This window comes from Meriones unguiculatus, chromosome 3, assembly GCF_030254825.1.
Source record: "Meriones unguiculatus strain TT.TT164.6M chromosome 3, Bangor_MerUng_6.1, whole genome shotgun sequence".
Lineage (NCBI taxonomy): Eukaryota > Metazoa > Chordata > Mammalia > Rodentia > Muridae > Meriones > Meriones unguiculatus.
In genome coordinates, this window is record NC_083351.1 from 16496162 (window position 1) to 16515254 (window position 19093).

Genomic DNA, 19093 nt, shown 5'->3' on the forward strand with positions numbered 1-19093 from the left:
CCCCACCCAGCACAGGGCCTTCATGACCGGGGGAAACAGGTATGCAAGGCTTTTAACTTAGAATGTCTCATAGCCCTTCCTAAGCGCCTATATAAGCAGGGGTAGAGAATGTAGCTGTGCGTGTGTGTGATATACACGTCTGTGTGTTTACACACACACACACACAGCTAAGTGTGGAGGCCAAAAATTGATCCTGAGTGTCTTCCTCAACTCTTCCACCATTTATTTATTTATTACTTTCTTTGAGATCTGGTCTCTCACTGAACCCGATATGTTACCAACTGAGCCATCTCAGAAACTGCTGCTGGGGGCTGGAGAGATGGCTCAGTGGTTAAGAGCACTGTCTGCTCTTCCAAAGGACCCGGGTTCAATTCTCAGCACCCACATGGTAGCTCACAACTGTCTATACCACCAATTCCAAGGGATCTGACACCTTCACACTAATGAATATAAAATAAAATAAATAAATAAATAAAAACTGCTGTTAAGAGGCCTCCAGAGGAGGAAAAATAACTAGAGTGACTCTGAACATAGAAGCTGCTCTCTATAAGCATGCTTTGAAGGAAAAGTGAAGAACTTAACCTGTTAATTGAAGATTGATCAGGAGCCCCAGGGCAGAAAGCTGCAGAAACTACCTAAAGCAAGAGGGATACAACTCTGTGACCTCGCTGAGTGAGGAACACTGCAGGAGCCACGAGTTCTCCTTAAACCTAACTCCGAAGAGAAGGATGCTACGAATTTTACTGCATGTTGTGCCTGTGACACTCGCTGAGTGACAACACTGCGTCCTTGACTTTGACTACCCGTTTCAATTGCCCTACGAAGGGTCTTGAGTGATGAGAGCTGATTTTATTTGTTTATTACTTGGAAGGGCAGTTGTACGGAGGTCAGAGGGACACTTGCAGGAGCTGGTTCTCTCCTTCCACCACGTGGGGCCTGGGCTGGAAGGAGCAAGCACGGTCAGCGCTGAGCCACCAGGCTGGCACAGCGGATTCCTTCTAGAGGGAGCTGAAGCAAGTTCTCCAGCGCTGTCCCGGTCACCCAGTTTGTGAGCTGAAGGGACAATTCTCCGCCAGGCTGGTCCCGGCAACAGTAATTACAATAAACAGCGCTGTCAGCCAGCCTCGGTGCTCCCACCCGGGTAGCCCTCAACCTGACATAATTAATGTCCCACTGTCTCCAAGGGAGACAAGCAAGACTGCGTGGAAAGACAAACGCGAATATCATTAATACTGTACATCTGCAGGGCGCAATGGAGGGAGGGGTGGGGCGGGTGCACCCTCACACCTGCTGACACCCACAGCTCGGCCACGTCGCCGTCGCCTCTGCTGAGCAACGGGGGCTGCGGGGCGCGGTCGGGCACATCCGGCTGACGGGTTCTCGGGAGGTTACCCAGGGTGAAGCTCAGAGGAACCAGCCCTGAGAAGGTTCCTAGTATCCCCGCTAGCTGCTCCCGTCAGCGTCCCGAGAGAAAAAAGGTTTCTGGGTCGCCGCGGACCCGAAGGGGTCGGCAAAGGTCTCTTTTGGGAGGTCACACAAAGGCTCCGCCTTAGGACTTCTGGGCCAAACTCCTCGCCGCCAGCGCCAGGGAGCCAGGAGGAGCTGGCGAGTGCGCGCGCGCAGAGCCCGCCCGGCCCCCCGGAGCCCCGCCCACCGTCCGCGACTCCCGCCCACCCAGCTGCCAGCCCCGCCCCCTGCCTGTGCGCCGGCGCAGCGCGACCGCTGGGCGCCGGGAGCCCAGGGCGGGCGCGAGGCGTGCGGCTCCGGGAGCGCGCGCGACGCCGGCCGCCTCGCTCGGGCCCAGGTCACCGCCCGCGTCCGTAGCCGAGGCTGCCGCTGCGGCCGCCGTCGAGGGCGTGGTGGCTCCGGGCGGTGGGGATCCGTCCACCGCGGGCCGCGCTCGTTGCCCCCGGGGCCGTCCCCTTGAGCGCACAGGTGAGTCTCCCCTTCTCGGGGCGGGGCCCGCTTGAGGCCGCCCGGAGCAGGTTTGCAGCGACGCTGGCTGAGGGATCCCCAGGACCCCTGGAAGTTAAAGCAGCCTCAGCTACAGCAGCAGCCGCCCAGAGCTCCCCGGAGCCCCCTAGACTGCCGAGGACCAGCCGCCTGGTCCCCAGTGTCTTCCCCGGCAGCTTCGGGGTGACGTTCTGCAAAACACCCCCCTCGCCCCCAAGACCTGCCCCCGAGGGCAGGAAAGGTGTGGCCAGTAAAACAAGGGTGGCAGCAGGTGGGGGCCCCCCTCTCCTCCCGTTCCCCTCCCCCGGGATGCAGGAATCATCGCTCAGCTGTCACCCTGCCTTCTAGAAACTGGTCCGCCTCCTTCGGTTTCCAGGTTGCCGGGTTCCAGCTTCCGTGCGAAATCTCCTCATCTCTGGGGATTAAGATTCTAGCGGCTCACGTCCATGGTTCAGATTCAAACTAGAATTATTTAGAGTGATGTTTTAGTGTGGATTTAAAACAACAACAAAAAAAAAAATAGTCGCATCCCCATATTGAAAGCTATCTAGTCCAACACATTTTCTTGAACTTTTCGTAGGAGTCTCTCATTTGCTGTTTCGCCGGAGAAGTAATTGATCGTCTGAAGCTGTGATTAGCGATTACTTAAAAATGTTATTTTAAGAACTGGGTGTGGCACGCGTTTGTAATCTCAGCAGTTGCAAGTCTAGTCTGGACTATATAATAAGGCCCTGTTAAAAAACAAAAACAAATCCTATTTTAACATTATGCCGTTACCTCTGGTCCAGTATATGAAACTGTAAAACCAATATTTGGTCCCGTGAGATGGCTCGCAGGACCTTGCTGCCTGACAGCTGGAGTTCCTGGCTCCGGGATCCCTGGAACCCACGTGGTAGAAGGAGAGCACCAACTCCTGCAACTTGTCCATTGACCTCCACCGGAATGATATATTTTAAGGCTTTCTCATTTGTTAAGCTAAAAGATGAGAAGCAATGCTGCGTGATGTCACGGGGATTCTAGGTCCCAAAGGGGGAAAGGCATGGAGAGTAGTATGACTTGGCCAACATACTTGAGGTCCCCCAGTATAAAAAATAGGAAAAAAAAAAAAGATATTCTTCAGCCATTGGGTTGGGTGCATTCCAGGAGTGAAACGGCTGTGCTCAGGGCAGGTGAGCTATATGCAAAAAAACAGATGGCACCGGTTACTCTCCAAAGCCCTGTCACGTGTTGCTTTCATTTTGTCTTTCTCACGCCTACAGACTGGGCAGGAATGTCGATGATGATGATGATGATGATAGCAGTTACAGAGTATCAGTAAAACTGGTGGGACTTTAGGCCCTGGAAATACCCCAAATACAGAAATGTAATTTTTAAGTTTTAAAGGTTTATTTTATGTGTATGAGTGTTTTGTCTGTTTATATGTATGTGCACCACGTCCGTGCCAGGTGTCCTCAGAAATCTGAGGAAGGCATTGGATATCCTGGAGTTAGTGATGGTTGTGAGGCCCCGACTGCGTGCCGGGAACGGAACCCAGGTCTCCTGCAAGAGCAAGAACCATCTCTCCAGCCCCAGAAAGTTAACTTTTAAAAAGATTCATTTCAGGGGCTGGAGGGTTAGCTCAGAGGTTAAGAGCACTGGCTGCTCTTCCAAAGTTCCTGAGGTCAGTTCTCAGCAACCACATGGTGGCTCACAAAGATTCATTTCTTCAAATTGTGGCTGTGAGTGAGTGTCTGCACGTGAGCACAGGTGTGTGTGGAGACCAGGAGAGGACACTGGGTGGAGCGGTAGTTACAGGGAGTTAGAAGCCACCTGAGGCGGGAGCTAGGAACCGAACTCTGGTCCTCTGCAAGAGCTGTACACACTCCCAACTGCTAAGCCGTCTCTCTACCCCCAAAATCTAACCTTTTAACCTAGTTTACATTAAATACATTACTTTATTATGTTGATTTTTGTTTTTCACTACTACTTAAAAAAAAAAAAGACTTCTGCCTGTAAATGATTGATGAGAAGAAGTGGAAGATAGAGGAACAATGATAGACTTCAGAACCCCAGTGTTGGCAGTCCTGACCTGTCCTTTAGAAAATTTAGCCTAAATTAGAACTTCACAAGCCAGGCGTGTGGCACACGCCTGTAATACCAGCACTCGGGGAGACAGAAGCAGGCGGATCTCTGTGAGTTCGAGGCCAGCCTGTCTACAAAGCAAGTCCAGGACAGCCACGGCCACACAGGGAAACCCTGTCTCAAAAAAACAAAACAAAACCAACCCAACAAAAAAACAGCCATGTAAAATTCTCATTTGCTTCTGATAATTTCGTGAACTTTTTGACAAATTCTAGAGGAGAAAGAATTCACCTTTTCCTCATCAGCTGGAATGGCTGGGCGCTCAGCCTTGATGAGTTGGTTTTGTCCCAAGGCTGGTGCAGCAGAGCAGATGGTCATGGTCCTTGGAGGTTTCCCACTCTGTTACCATTTCCATGAGGAAACCGTTTGCCAGAAGCCAGCCAGGCAGCCCTGGAGAGGGTGCTAAGCCCTGTCAGCACACGTGGGGGTTGCAACAATCTCGGTAGTCATGACCAGAACCTCGGTGCTGGACCCAGACAGGACCCAGCCCTGTGTTGTTTGTTTGTTGCTGTGACGAAACCCAGGTTAAGTAGCTGCTGGGTGGCCATACGTGACCTCCATAGATACTTCTCTTCAATTTTGGCTGCATTTAGAATGGCAGGAAGTTCTGAAGGGATTGGCACTGTTGACTTAAAACAACAACCAAAACCCCTCATTATGTGTTTTTATCAAGATCGCTAATATCTAACTAATATCATATGCATTTTTTATAACAAAATTCTGTAAGGCTCATACAAAGGCCTAGTGACCTCTTCTCGGCTTCTTTTAAATCCGTTTTCACACTAGAAGCAGATAACTAGCTCGGTGGATATTTGTGAGCTCAGTTTACTGACAAACCCTCCCTGCTTTTCTTGAGGTCGTACAAAATGCTAGAGGTTTTTCTTCCTTTACAATCACTCAGAGGTATGTGGGGGTTTTTTTCCCCTTCTGTGTTATGATTTATCAACAATTCTAATATTATTTGGGTCCTTTCAACCAATAAGGAAACTCACATCATGCTTATGTTAAAATAATTACTGAGCCAAGCATTACTGTGAGTATGAACATTTAATTCTAACGTCTTTGTTGAGTGAAAAATTATTATTGTTTACATTTTATACTTGAGGAACCAAGTACAAAACCAAGGCAGGTTTGGTGAGAATGCTCAAGGGCTAAAGGCACTTGCTGCCAAGCCTAACACAGCCTGAGTTCCACATGTGGGAGGAGAGAACCAGCTCCTGAACATTGTCCTCGTACTCTCTTGTACACGCCCTGCCACATGCCAGCGCACACATCGACACCAGAAACAGGTAGAGAAGGTGTCTGTCCAGAGTCCTGTGGGGCCAGTGTTGAGTGTTGGATATCTGAAGGCGGATCCTGACCCCTGCAGGGGATACTTGAGGGTCACTCAGACTTATTCACGGTTCTGTGTGTCTCCACAGTCTGTTCTTTTTAAGGACACAAACGAGGAAGTCTTGGAACAAAATTATTTAATGATCATAAAGCCTTTGATCTGGGCTTGGTGGGATAGGCCTGTGATCCCAGCTAATGGGGAAGCTGAGGCAGGAGGATCAAAACTTCAAGGATACCCTAGGCTAAAGGGGCTATTCAGAGCCAGGCTCAACAGCTGGAGACCCTGTCTCTCTGTGGCAAAATATGGGTTAAAAAGAGGACTGGGAAAAGGACAGCGGTAGAACACTTGCCTAGTAGGTAGGAGGCCCTGGGTCCAATCCTTAGTGCCACAATAAATGAATAATTTTGAAGGAAAAAAATCATTGTGGCCATTATTAGGATAATTAACAAAATTGGAATATTTTGTTTCTGGGTAAGAAAGCAATTTTTGCTCTTACATGCTGATTTGGGAGTATATGCACTATACTTTTTAATAGTTTGGAGAGAGAACGATAAAGTTTAAAGTCAGTCTGGTGTCTCTAGGTAAAGATGTGTTTTGTTGGAGATTGTATCTCACTCTGTGATAGGCCTGGAACTCCCTGTGTAACCCAGGCTGACTTTGAACTCGTGGCAATCATCCTGTCTCAGACTCGAGACATGAGCCACCATGCCTAAGCCCATTTTTATCATTTCTTTTTGAAGTTGTATCAAAAGAAAGTTACCCCAAGTTGAAGATAGAAAAACAGGAAGTGAAGGTATAACATTCTAAATCAAGCTAAGGATTGTTTCCTATGCTCTGTTTGTATTTTATTCTTTGTCATATTGGAGGAAGGACCTTGAAACAAAAATAATTATCAAAAATAGACCAGGGTTGGGGCTATATATAGCCCAGTAGTAGAGTATGGGCCTAGCATGAGCAAGGCGATGGGTTTGGGCCTTAGTGATGCTCATATGTAGGCAGAAAATGGGCTGGCTTCCTCCCTCTCCCTCCCGCCTGCCTGCCCGGAACTGGTCTGGAACTGGTCTAGAACTCACTGACTCCCTGTGTAACTAGGCTGACCTGGAACTCAATGGAGATCCACCAGCCTCTGCCTCCCTCTGCTGGAATTAAAGGCATGGGCCACCATGCACAACTTTCTCACCTCTTTCAAGAGGGGAATAAATAATAAACAGGGGAAAAACAAAAGCATGTAATGCCCCTAACAGTCAAGCTGCAGAAAGAGCCCCGTTTTCATACACAAGGACAAACTAGATGGTTCCATCACTTCCTAAACTGAGCACCTCCAGCAGCTTTCTGGCGTTTCCCCTCCTCCCTTTGTGCGCATGCTTGGTATCTAGCTGCACCCCACCCCGCCTGCTGACATCCTCTGTGACCTCTTTGGGAGCCCATCTCAGTTCCTTACAGAACTGCATTTTTTGGCATTTTTTTGCCAGTGACATGGTGGCAATGCGTGAAGATCAGTGCTGACTGCTTTACTAAGGCTGGCTAAGAAGGCAGATCACAGGCAGCATTTCAGGGTGCAGATGGCGAGCAGATTGTGTGGGTGTGATTCTGCTGGGCTACTTCCAGTGTTTTCCACCTAAAACCCAAAACAAATATGTGAAGGCCGCTCTGGCTCCCACCTTCCATCTCTCTGCTTGTAAACTCAAGTACATATTGACACGAGCGTGTCACGTTATCCTTTTCATCCCACTTTCACTAGAAAGCGCTTGCTTTTTTCGCTTCTCCATGTTTCATTGCCCCATAAAATCTGCTAAGCAAATCAGATTTGTGGATGGGAAATTCGCTTAAGAGAACTGGCGCTAACTTAAATGCTGATTGATCTTTCCTAGATAAAGTCGATTTGCTTGATGAATTGCTGTCTCGAGAAATAGATTGACTGGGATATTACAAAGCCTTCACATTTTTTTCTTTTCTTTCTTTCTTTACTTTAAGCAGTAAGTGTCTGGCAGACATCCTAGAACTTTACCCACAGAGAAGATGCTCCGAGACAGCGTGAAATCTTGGAATGACAGCCAGTCAGACGTCTGTAGCAGCGACCAGGAGGAGGAGGAAGAGATGGTCTTCGGGGAAAATGAAGACGATTTGGAAGAGATGATGGACCTAAGCGATCTGCCCACTTCACTTTTCGCTTGCAGCGTCCACGAAGCGGTGTTTGAGGTGCAGGAGCAGAAGGTAGGCACGCACCCTGTTCCCACGCTCACACCGTGGGAAGCATAGATAGCTTTGGTCCCTGGGCCGGTGATAGGAAATACACAGAGTGTGTGCCACACTGGACCCCTCTCTGTCTTAGGAGGGTCCCCGTCTACCAGTGAGAGGTGCCCGAGCCAGTCCTCCCACTGCGCTGGAGGGGCATTGGCTTTTCCTGAGCTCTGGTCAAGGCTCGATAAATGTGGTTCGTAGTCTCACGTTTATTCATTGAGTTTTGGAGACTGTAATTGGCTGTGTGGCCCAGGCTGGCCTGGGAGTGGCTGTGTGGCCAGGCTGGCCTGGGATTGGCTGTGTGGCCAGGCTGGCCTGGGACTTCAATGAGCCTCCCAGCTCTAACTCCTAAATGCTGGGGTGTGTCCTAGGGATCTGTCACCACCCAACCTCCAAGTGCATGATTTTCTTGGCTACCTTCTTCCTCCTTGTGCACTCACTAAAGGAATTCAGCTTTTTCCTGGGGTTTATTGCATTAGGCCATTAGAACTAATATTATCTCATTATTAGCATTTCCTTATATTGAGTTGAAAGGAAAATTAGATTATCTTTTTAAAATTACTTATTATTTACTTGGTGTGTGTGTGTGTGTGTGTGTGTGTTCCCATCTTGACATCATAAAAGCCTACATACCTTTTCTTTCTTTCTTTCTTTGAGACCTAGTCACACTCTGTGGTCCAGGCTGGCATCTGGACAGTCCTCCTCAGTCTCCTGAGCACTGGGAATTTATGCAGTTTCTGAGTCTCAGTTCTGTGGTGGGTGCATCAGTCCTTCCCGAAGCATCGGAAGTCCGTTGTGGTATCATAGGAGACAAGTTCACAGCCAGGTTCAGTGCATCTCTCATAGGGACATGTGGCATTGGGGAGGGGCTGTGAGAATTAGAATTTTAAAGAAAAGGAAGGAAGCTTTAGCCAGAGGAAACCAGACCCACTAAGGAGCCTGATGAGGGCAATGAAGGCAGGAGAGAAAACCACAGGCTTTCGGTATGATAGGTGCACAGGCTGTAAGCCCAACACATGGGAGGCAGAGGCACGTGGATCTCTGTGAGTTTGAGGCCAGCCTGGTCTACAGAGTGAGTTCTAGACAAGCCAAGTCTGTGAAGAGAGAGGCTGTGGGGGAGGAGGGGTCTGTACTGAATATTTGCAGATCTTCGACCTTTTTAAGTAATGCAGTATAAAACTGTTTGCCTTGTATTCCTGTTGTAGATCGCCTAGAGGTGGGCTAACATACCGGGGAGTGTGTTGGTTCTTTGCAGACACAGCCCTGTTTATATGTGCCACTTACTACGTAAGCATTTTCGATCTGAGAGGATCGTAGGAGCACTTTATCTTAAAATTCCAGTCAGAAGAGCTCTCTGTGGGCAGTAAGACAGCTCACTGGGTAAAGGCGCTTGCTGCGTAGTGACAGCAGCCAATAGCCTCCCTGGAAACCCACAGAAAGGTGAAAGTTAACAATAAATACACACTTTAAGTTTAAAAAAGAATCACGGGAGAAAGTTCACACCAGTACATCTATTTCTTTTTTCTTTTTTTTTTTTTCATATGTAGCCTGAGAAAATTTTGACTCACCAGCAGGTTGAGTTCTTGTTTGTTTTGTTTTCTTTTGTTCTTTTTATTTATTTACTTACTTAAGGTTTTTATTTATGTGGTTATGTGAGTGGATCCCAAAGAAACTAGATTAGGGTAATGGATCCCTTGGAACAGGAGTTGAAGACGGTTGTGAGCCACCTGCTGTGGGTGCTGAAAAATGAACCTGAGTCCTCTGCAAGAGCAGCAAATGCTCTCAGCCACTAAGCCCTGGTCTTATCTTATCTTCAGCCCTGGTCTTCATTTTTAAAACCATTTGAGGGATATCTCTATCTCAGGTGTGGTGTGTGTGTGTGTACAGGTGTCCCCACACGTGTGTGCTCCAGTGTCTTGGGTTACTATTACTGTGATAATACACCATGACCACAGCAACTTGGGAAGAAAAGGGTGTGTTTGGCTTACACTTCCACATCACTGAAGGAAGCCAGCACAGGAACTCACGCAGGGCAGGAACCTGGAGGCAGGAGCTGAGGCAGAGGCCGTGAAGGGGTGCTGCTTACTGGCTTGCTCCCCGTGGCTTGCTTGGCCTGCTTTCTTATAAAACCCAGGACTACCTGGACTGCAAGAGACCCAGTCTTTAAAAATAAAAATAAAAAACAAAAGGAAGAAGGTGATTTCTCTGTGTTATGCTGTGTGCACATTTCAAGGGCAGCGTTGTTCAGGGTGGTGTCCTTAGAGGTGGAAGAAGCCTAGATGTCGGACTTGAGCACTCAAACAAATGCCTAGAACTATGAAGAAAACAGGGAAAGGGTCAGCCTCGAATGCCAGAGGCATTTCTTTGACAGGGGAACAGCACATCTGGGTACTTGACAGCAGAATGCTCCTGTTCTGTGTGTAGCCATGTATGGGCTGTTTTATATGTGGTATTTGTTTTATAACCTTTGACCTGCAGTATCTAGCAAAGGTGGCCGTTTTAAGTCAGTGCAAGTTGCAAATGTGAACAGGTGGTCACAGGGTGTCTGCTCTGAACACCTGTGAGAAAGGGGGGCTCTTTTTGGAGAAGTAGCCTGTTACACGGGGAGTTTCGCTCGGCTGCTTCTCTTCAGCAGGCTTCCCTGTTAATAGGAATGTTTTGCTCTTCCCTCCTGCTCTCTGCCCTGCAGGAGAGGTTCGAAGCTCTGTTCACCTTCTATGATGAGCAGGTCACATTCCAGTTGTTCAAGAGCTTTCGCAGAGTGAGGATCAACTTCAGCAAGCCGGAGGCTGCGGCGAGAGCACGGATAGAGCTCCACGAGAGCGAGTTCCATGGCCGGAAGCTGAAGCTGTACTTCGCGCAGGTGCGGTGAGCTCTGTGGCTGCGCCCACGGCTGCTTCTCTGCTCACAGCCCTTTACAGGGGGGTCGGCTTCATGAAGTCAGCAGTCACGTGAGCCAGTGACACAATGTTTTTTCTTACTTTACACATAGGTAATTTCATTTATTTTTAGGACTGTATTAAGCCTTTGTCTTTGTTTCGCTGAGACTACTAGTTAAGGGGTTTTATTAGCAGCTTTGCCCCTGCCAGAGTTAAGCCCTGACACTCTGAGGCCAGTGGATTAAATGTTCTGTGCATCTAAAATGGCAGTTAGAATGTGACATCCATGGCAGAACAGACCTCTTTGAAAGGCCCTCAAGGTGGCTCAGTGGGTAATGGTGTTTCCCACCAAGCCTGAGGGCCTGAGCTTGATTCCTAGAACCCATACATGGTGGAAGGAAAGAAACGATCTGTGACCTCTGACCTCCATATCCAATTATATCTCTTCTGAGACTGGAACACAGCAGTGTCAGTCAGCTGTACCCCTGAATTAGTGAGGGTTACGATTACTGTGATAAAACCCCATGACCAGAAGCCACTCAGAGACAAAAGGGTTTGTTTAGTTTACGAACCTTAATCACTATTCACTGAAGGAAAACGAGGCAAGAACTAACCTGGGCGGGACCCTGGAAGCAGCGGCTGATGCAGAGGATATGAAGGGTGCCACTTACTGGATGTCACCCTCTGCCTGCTCAGCCTGCCTTTTTATTTTTTATTTTATTTGTTTAAGATGTAGTTATTTATTATGTATACAGTGTTCCGCCTGCATGTACACCTGCATGCCAGAAGAGGGCACCAGATCTCATTATAGATGGTTATGAACCACGATGTGGTTGCTGAGAATTGAACTCAGGACATCTGGAAGAGCAGCCAGCAGAAGTGCTCTTAACGTGAATCATCTCTCCAGCCCTTAGCCTGCTTTTTTACAGAACCCAGGACCACAGCCTGGGATGGTATCACCCCCAGTGGGCTGGGCCCTCCCACATCAGTCCCTAATTAAGAGAGTGCTCTGCAGGCTTGCCTGGAGTCAGATCTTACGGAGGCTTTTTCTCAGTTGAGGTTCCTTCTCCTGGTGACTAAAGCGTGCATCGGGTTGACATAAACTAGCCAGTATACCCAGTGCAACAAGCACCTGAGATAATCAGCTGTAAAGGAGAAAATTCTTAGCTCGTGGTTTGGAGGTTTCAGTCCATATGTGATTGGCCTGCAGTGGGGGAAGCACACGGAGGCAGAGCAACACTCTTCACCTCACTCCTGGGAAACAGGAAGAGTAAGTGTCTGTGGTCCCATTGTTCCTGAGAGTGTACCCCAGTGTCTAAAGACCTCCTGACCTCCTACAGGCTCCCAGTTTGCCCTCTCAGGGAACAAACCTCTGTCTACACACAGACCCTGAGGGTCACTCAGAGCCTCACAGCCATAGTTACTGCTGTGAGTTTCTTTGTCCATCATTTATACACTTATTCTTTCACTCAACTCATGTTTATCAAGGATCCAGTGCCTGTGGCTTCGTGAGGTGGGACAGTTCTAGTCGGTCTCCTGAAAGATCACAGGCAGCTTTAGAGACATTTTTAATCACCCCTCTAAGAAAGTAACAATTACCATAAAGATGGAAATGAAAGCCCTGAGGTGGTGGCACATTCAGCAAAGATCTAAGTTCCAGGCCAGCCTGAAGTTCAGCCCATGAGGTCAAAGCAAGCTGATAGAGTTTTTTCTTAATTGGTGATTGAAGTGAGAGGGCCCAGCCTGGGACGCAGTGAGTTCCAGGACAGCCAGGGCTACGAAGAAACAGACAGAACAGGAACATGGAAATGAGGAGAACGCAGCCGCTCGTGAGCATGTCTTTCCCTGCAGGTGCAGGTGTCCGGGGAGGCTCGGGACAAGTCCTACTTGCTGCCACCACAGCCCACCAAGCAGTTCCTCATCTCCCCTCCAGCCTCCCCGCCAGTGGGCTGGAGGCAGAGCGAAGATGCAGTGCCGGTGATCAACTACGACTTGCTCTGCGCCGTCTCCAAGCTGGGGCCAGGTAACGGAGTCCGCCTCTGCCCTGAATGTCTCCCAGAAGTTTGTGTGTTGGGGACCATGTTCAGGAGAGGGCAGAGCCCGCCAACAGCAGTCCAGTCCAGGGGACAGTGTGGTCACAGCAGCCTGGGTTCACACTCCTACTGTGGTCCTCAGCCAGTTGCTGAGCCTTTGGTGTCTGAGCATGGTTATAAGAGTTAAGTGGTATATGCAGCGAGGTAATTTTATCCATTCAGCTAGGAATTAATCCAGGTGATCATTGACCACACTCAGTACTTTCTCTTCTCTTGTTGAATATTAAAAATATATTATGTTAATATTATGTTGGGCCCTGTGATTATCATGGCAATATTATTTAACCTGCTAGCACAATTAATAAGACACGGATACCTGTTAGATTTTATAATTGCCTTAAAACACCTTGGGCCGGGCAGATATTCCATCTACACTATTTCAATAACCTCACCGTCCATCTCCCACCCCCCATCCAATGTCATCCTTCTTAGCCTTTCCAGGATACTTGTTTGTATTCGATGTTTTCTCCAGCCACTCATCCTTGGAGTCCTTCCTCCTGGCCCATGTGCTTCTTCTCCACCCTAACCCATTGTGGCAGCATCCCCCGCCCTCCTCTCTTCTTGTCCATCTGTCTCCCATGATTCTGTTGACCCCAAAGCCTGCTGTTAAGGACAGTGTGTCTCTTCTAGGCGACTTCAGGGGCATTTGAAGGGGCTCTACACGTGTGGATGGTTGAACTCTTTCAGATGTTAGAGGTGACCCTAGAGATTGCCCGGAGCCTGGCCAGTGCCTCCCAAGGGGACTCAAAACCATTATGAGTATAACTAACGCACCTTAGTGATTTGTAAAACAGCAATTAGCTGTTTTAATTAGCGCAAAGCCAGAGAAAACATGGTACATAAGAGAGGAGAAAGGTTTGTCACCTACAAACAAGCTGTTTCCAGAGCAAAGCTCTCCCTGAGTGAAGGGAACCTGTATATAGTCATATAGGCGCAGACCCACTCCTGAGCATGCTCGGTTTAAAGTCCCAGAGATTAGCATGATGGTCGGGGTATGGTTGTGCTCAGTTTTCCCTGCAAGAGAGAAAAAGGTAGTTTTAAGGTATGCCACCAGGAGTCCTCCCTGAAGCTGCCTGCCGGGCTTGGATTTTAAGGCCCAGGGCCCAGGACACAAAGGACGGTGTCTGTACAGATGTGCAGGCCGTGGTGGCGAGAGTTTCAGGCCAGCCAGGGCTGCAGAGGGAGACCCCGTGGATTAAAAAAAAGGGGGGGGGCGTTTCTTAGTAACAAACAAACTAAGCCTCTGACACAGGATAGATAGATTTTACAGACTAAGCAGAAAGCACACCGAGGTAACACATGCCTGTAATCCCAGCACTTATGAGATGGGAGCAGAAAGATTAAAAGCCTTCAAGGTCAGCCTGCGCTACAGCAACAAGTTTCCTCCTGGCCCAGATTTCATGAGACTCAGTCTCAGAAAAAAGATCAGCAACCACTAAAGGAATTAGAAGAGGGAGTCGGAAGCTGGGAGACAAGAAATGAGCGCTCCTTCCTGTGCTTGCAGGGGAGAAGTACGAACTACACGCAGGAACCGAGTCCACCCCCAGCGTGGTGGTGCACGTCTGCGAAAGCGAAACTGAAGAAGAAGAAGACACGAAAAACCCAAAGCAGAAGATCACACAGACGCGGCGCCCGGAAGCCCCCACGGCCGCACTGAGTGAGCGGCTGGACTGCTCGCCCTGAGCCAGCCTCGGCTCCGCGCCTCCCGGCACGCCTGCCGACCCACTCCGCGGCGCAGCCCGGCAATGCCCTGCACCCATCCAGCAGCTGGATACCCCCGCCAGGCCGGAACGTGGGGTGAAGTAGCAGATTCGGCCAGTTGTTTGACATTTTGAACAATGTTCTAAGTGGCACTTTAAGTGACAAGGTTAGCCCCCACCACGTGGCACCTGTCTCCTCCCTGAGAAACATTAGTTCCCTTGAACCCTGAAAACATTGGGTACCAAAGGGCAGAGCTAGAGTCACCTGGTGCACTCCAATTTTTACAGGTTTAAAAACCAGTCAATTTCAGTAATTCGGTGTGGGTATTTTAGTACTGCTGTGGCAGTGTCTAACAAATATGTTGAGCGAAGGCTGAATGTCATTATTCAGTATACAGGAAAATTTTTTTTTTTTTTTTTGCACAAAAAGAAACCTGAAATAGAAAATCGTGTAGAAGTCATTTTTCTTAAGTATTTTTTCACCAGCCTTGGGATGCAATGCCAAATGAATGAGATTATCAGATCCAGACGGCCCCGGGCGGACTCGCTGCCCATCTTACTTGGCTATTCACAGAACCCTGCTCTCAGGGCAGCCCCTGCAGCCTGGGCTGTGCCGAGGAACCGGGCCTGGGCAGGGGTGTGTCACCGGGAGCTGGCTGATGGCTTGATGCAGGTACCTGTGGAGCAGCAGCGCCTCTGGTGATCTCTCGACCATCCTGCTGCCACCTTGCTGCTGCTTGAGTTTCCCTGTGCTGTGTGTGTACTCGTGGCTGTTAGCCACGATCTTAAATTTTAGCAAATGATGATAAGACCTTCTGAAGACCACTGTCAACTGGGGAGGGTTGTCTCACTTTTGCTCGCTTTGAAGACAGGGTTTCACGTTGTGGCTAGCTGGCCTCAAATCCTCTGTGATCCAGCCTCAGCCTCCCAAGTGCTGGAATTACAGGGGGGAGCACCATGTACTCCGTATTTCCATTCCAGTATTTCAGCTGTGTGGAAAGAAAAAAATCACCTGCGCCCTTCCCCCCAGACCCCATGGACTAAGGGAAGGAATCATACTTTTTTTTTTTTTCTTTTTGAGGAGGGGTGTGTTGGGTGTTTTGTTTCTTTTTTTATGCCTGTTTGTTCTTTACTTTTGGGTTTTTTTTGGATTTTTTTGAGATAAGGTTTCACTCTATGTAGCTCAGGCTAGCCTGAGACTCACTAGGTAGCCCAAGCTGTCCTTGAGCCTGAGATGGCTCTCCTTCCCCAGCCTCTTGAGTGTTGGGATTGCAGGCATGAGTCACTGCATTGCAGTTCATACTTCCCTTTTTAATGAAACTTTCCACCTCGACTTGCAGTTGACGTTCAGATAGAATTGCTTCTCAGACTTGAAGATGTGTTGTTTGAACCTCCTAGGCCCCTACAGCCTCACTAGCGTGCTGAGACTGCAGTCCCTCTTGCAGAAGGCTCTTCTGCCCACAGGTGCGTCAGCTGGCCCCACTCGTTGCACCGTTTTCTCGAATGGCAAGTATTCAGAGCTGGCTGGTATGGACACAAGCTGAGACAGGAACGGCACAGCCACTGCAGAGAAAGGAAAGAGGAGAAATTGAAGCTGTGTGTAACCAGTGTTTGCCACCTTGTGGGCGGTCCTCCTCACTTCCACCCTTTTTCTTCCACCCTGTCAACCCCCTAACACTAGATAGAAGAGAAAAAAGGATAGAGATGAAAGGAAAGAGATCCCTGAATAAAATCAGGGACCGGAAAGGGGCAACATCATGCTTAGACCACTTCCTGCTGATTAGGGACATCAAGCTCCTTGGGGCAAGTGTGATCTTCACAGTCAGGATATCTAATTTCTTCTTGTTTCTTCTTTGCACATGACTACTTAACAAACCATGACCAACAACAACCAACAACCCCCCCTCCCGAATGACCAACAACAACAACCTAGCATTTATAAACCCTCTGAAAAGTCCCCAGAATTCCAAACATCACACAACCACAGAAACTATTTGCAGCTGGCAGAACCACGCCTCTGCTAGAGCACGAGGCAAATCATAGTCAGCTGCTGTAAATCAGACCCATATCCCCAACACCTGGGATTGCGATTCTACTCACCCTGGTTTATTGGATCGAAATCATCGATTGCCAGGTTAACTGCCAGACATTCCATAAAGTAATTATGCGCGTATTTTGTTTTGTTTGGAGGTAATATCTCACTGTGTTGCCCAGGTTGGTCTCAATCTCCAGGCCTCAGTGGATCCCACAATTGATTGGACGCAGGCATAGGCACCTGCACCCAACTCTACTTTGCCGTTCTGAGATTAGCGGTTTTCGTCTTTTGATTGCAGAATAGACCCAGCAAGTATATTTTCAACAGCTGGGAAGTTTCTGTGTTTTCCCCATTATGCAATACATATTCCCTCTAATTTTCTAATATCAGAACCCAATTTTTAAATGTCTTGGCTTTCATTTCTACCTGCCAATTACAGAATGTTTATATACTTTTTTAAGTCAAAAAGTACGAATTACTCAACTCGGTAAAATTTTTTGAGAGTATTAAATTATGTCTATGTATAGTGGACAGCAAAGACAAGGGAGGTCATTTAAATGTTCCTGGATAGCAGATATTTTTCCCCCTTTTTCTGGTATAATGTTTCCATAAGGCAAATTCTAGAAGAAGGAAAAAATATCCATCTACCTTTAATGAAATCGATCAGACTCTCCAGGTCTCTGTTTTTAAGCTATTTTTTATACCCAGTTCACATAGCCATTTTGTAACAAAGGAGTCTCTTTTGTTTGTGAAAAGGTCTCAGCCCAGGCTGATCTGAATTCGCTGTGTGGCCCAGGATGGTCTTGGATTCCTGATTCTATGGCATCTGTCTCCAAAGTCCCAGGATGACAGATGTGTATGTACCACAGCACATAGCTAACTCTTCCCCTGGTTCCTCCCAGTCATGAGCATTTCCACCTCCCCTTACACCTCCTGTGGCTCCTCTCCAGTCATGTGACACTTTTCTTCCTTCCCTGATTCCTCCCCTGGCTCCTCGATAGTCTCCACCTCCTCCCTAGTCATGTGACACTCCAGCTCATTTCTTGACTTCTCCCCAGTCCTATCTCTGGCTCTGCCCCTGGCTCCTCCATGATGTAAGTTCCAAGGAGACAATGAGCCCTTTGAGAGGACACAGTCCAGAGCACCGGGGTTCTTGCATGATTTGGGGGTCCTGAAATTCATCCCCAAAGGCACTGAGATGCAGTGATATTTCAGCTGGAGGTTGTAAGACTTAGAACACAGAATCCAGTAGGTGGTGACAAGTGAACATGGTCATTTTTCTCCTCCCTCTTTTCCTCAGTACATCTGTCTGTGTGTGATTGCACAGGCTTGTACTCTCAGCCCGCAGGAGGCTGAGGCAGAAGAATTGCCTGAGATACATGAGTAAAACCCTCTCTTAGTGTGACAGTACAGAGGAACAGAAGCCCTTGGGAAATACTTGCTTCTAGCCAAGAAGTCCGTGTTCTAGTCTCATTCTCCACAAAGTTAAGAACATGGAAAGAGGAAGGTGTGTGACCAACCACCTGACAAGTGAGCAAAGTGACCCCTCAGTCAGGATTACCAAGTGTAGCCAGCGTGCTGGCATGTGTCTGTCATCCCAGCCCTTGTGAGGCAGACGCACAAGAACCGTTGTAAGTAAGGCAACAACAAAGGGGTTTCTGGGTGTCCACACAGCCCCGCAGCAGGTAATAGCCACTGTGGGCTTTCTGGCCAGGGCCGGGAACGTGTATTCCTCGTAAGGGTCTAGTCAGGGGTGAGAAGTGGCCTCAGATAGACAGCATGCAGAGACCTCACTGGGGTTCATGCTTTCTCTTGGAAACCTGTAATTCTTGAAGTGGGTCCCATGACCCTTGGAGGCCCCACCTGGCCTTGACTGCACGTGCATTCTTGTCATATGGAGGATTTCTTTTCTATCTATGCAGATACTTCCTGTTTTCTGTATTGTTTCCTGGTGGTGTCTAATCTTCCTAAGTCAGACTGAGGACTAAGGAGAGACCACAGGTGTCAGTCTGTGAAGTATGACTGTGCCATACCCTCCGCTCCCAGCCCTGGAGTCTTTATTCCTGACACTGTGCACCGTTTGTGTCTTTGACGTGTGAGAAGGCGTTCACAGCCATTGCACTTTGATCTTCATAACTGAACCTGCCACTGGATTTAGTCTCGAGTCTGGACAAGTCTGCAGCCTCCCTGGCCCCCTGCACTGTAGCGAACCCTCGCTGCATTTGTGAAAACCGGTCAGTGATTTTTGTCTGTGTATCCCGTTTCTTAGTGTGCTTGACTTGATGGACCATAGTTCATTATCAGCTTCCACTGTCCTGTGTTCTAAGGATCTCTTAAACATTCCGTGTCCTGTGAGGTGACAAAAGCAGAATGTAATTTGGAGGACACCTGGTGATTACCTGTAACTCGTTTTGATGTTGAAACTAATAAAAAGTTCTTTTTTAAATTAGTCCATTGAACAGAGTTCTTTGTGTTTCTTCAGTATGTGTATTCGAGGCCTGATTGGGCCATAACAAAAAACAGAAAAGTCAGAAACTGTATTTGATTTGCGAACAGGAATCCTGCGGCACCTCAGTGCGCCCTGTCCCCCACACAGCCCAAAGCGTGGTCACGGCAGTGGATAGCTGCTACAGGCCCGCCCCACAGCAGGCTCTGTCTGCATTACTCTTAGCTAAGATGATTTATTGCTAGGGGGAAAATTAATAACTCCACATTCAGTATTAAAAGTAGAAATGACT

At 48.4% G+C, this 19093-nt stretch overlaps 1 protein-coding gene across 4 annotated transcripts; it reads left to right on the forward strand.

Moving 5' to 3' along the window:
• The first annotated feature begins 1741 nt into the window (after positions 1–1741).
• Rcan3 (RCAN family member 3) lies at positions 1742–18804 on the forward strand. 4 transcript variants are annotated; one of them, XM_060379312.1, is made up of 5 exons: positions 1742–1935; positions 7385–7621; positions 10338–10511; positions 12385–12550; positions 14125–18804. In XM_060379312.1, exons 2-5 carry the CDS (start codon positions 7427–7429, stop codon positions 14301–14303), a joined length of 714 nt encoding a protein of 237 aa, XP_060235295.1. In that variant the 5' UTR covers positions 1742–1935; positions 7385–7426; the 3' UTR covers positions 14304–18804. The 4 variants fall into 4 exon arrangements, with proteins under 4 accessions (XP_060235295.1, XP_060235296.1, XP_021487120.1 ...); XM_060379313.1 differs by having other exon boundaries at positions 1745–1935; positions 12379–12550; positions 18278–18804; XM_021631445.2 differs by having other exon boundaries at positions 1748–1935; positions 7382–7621; positions 12379–12550.
• Positions 18805–19093: the final 289 nt, after the last annotated feature.

Bases quoted from the DNA above. Each gene is read 5' to 3' on its own strand.
- Rcan3 (XM_021631445.2), top strand. From the start codon at position 7,427: ATGCTCCGAGACAGCGTGAAATCTTGGAATGACAGCCAGTCAGACGTC. The intron at 10,512-12,378 runs GTGCGGTGAGCT...CTTTCCCTGCAG, and splicing joins TGAAGCTGTACTTCGCGCAG to GTGCAGGTGTCCGGGGAGGC. The intron at 12,551-14,124 runs GTAACGGAGTCC...CTGTGCTTGCAG, and splicing joins CGTCTCCAAGCTGGGGCCAG to GGGAGAAGTACGAACTACAC.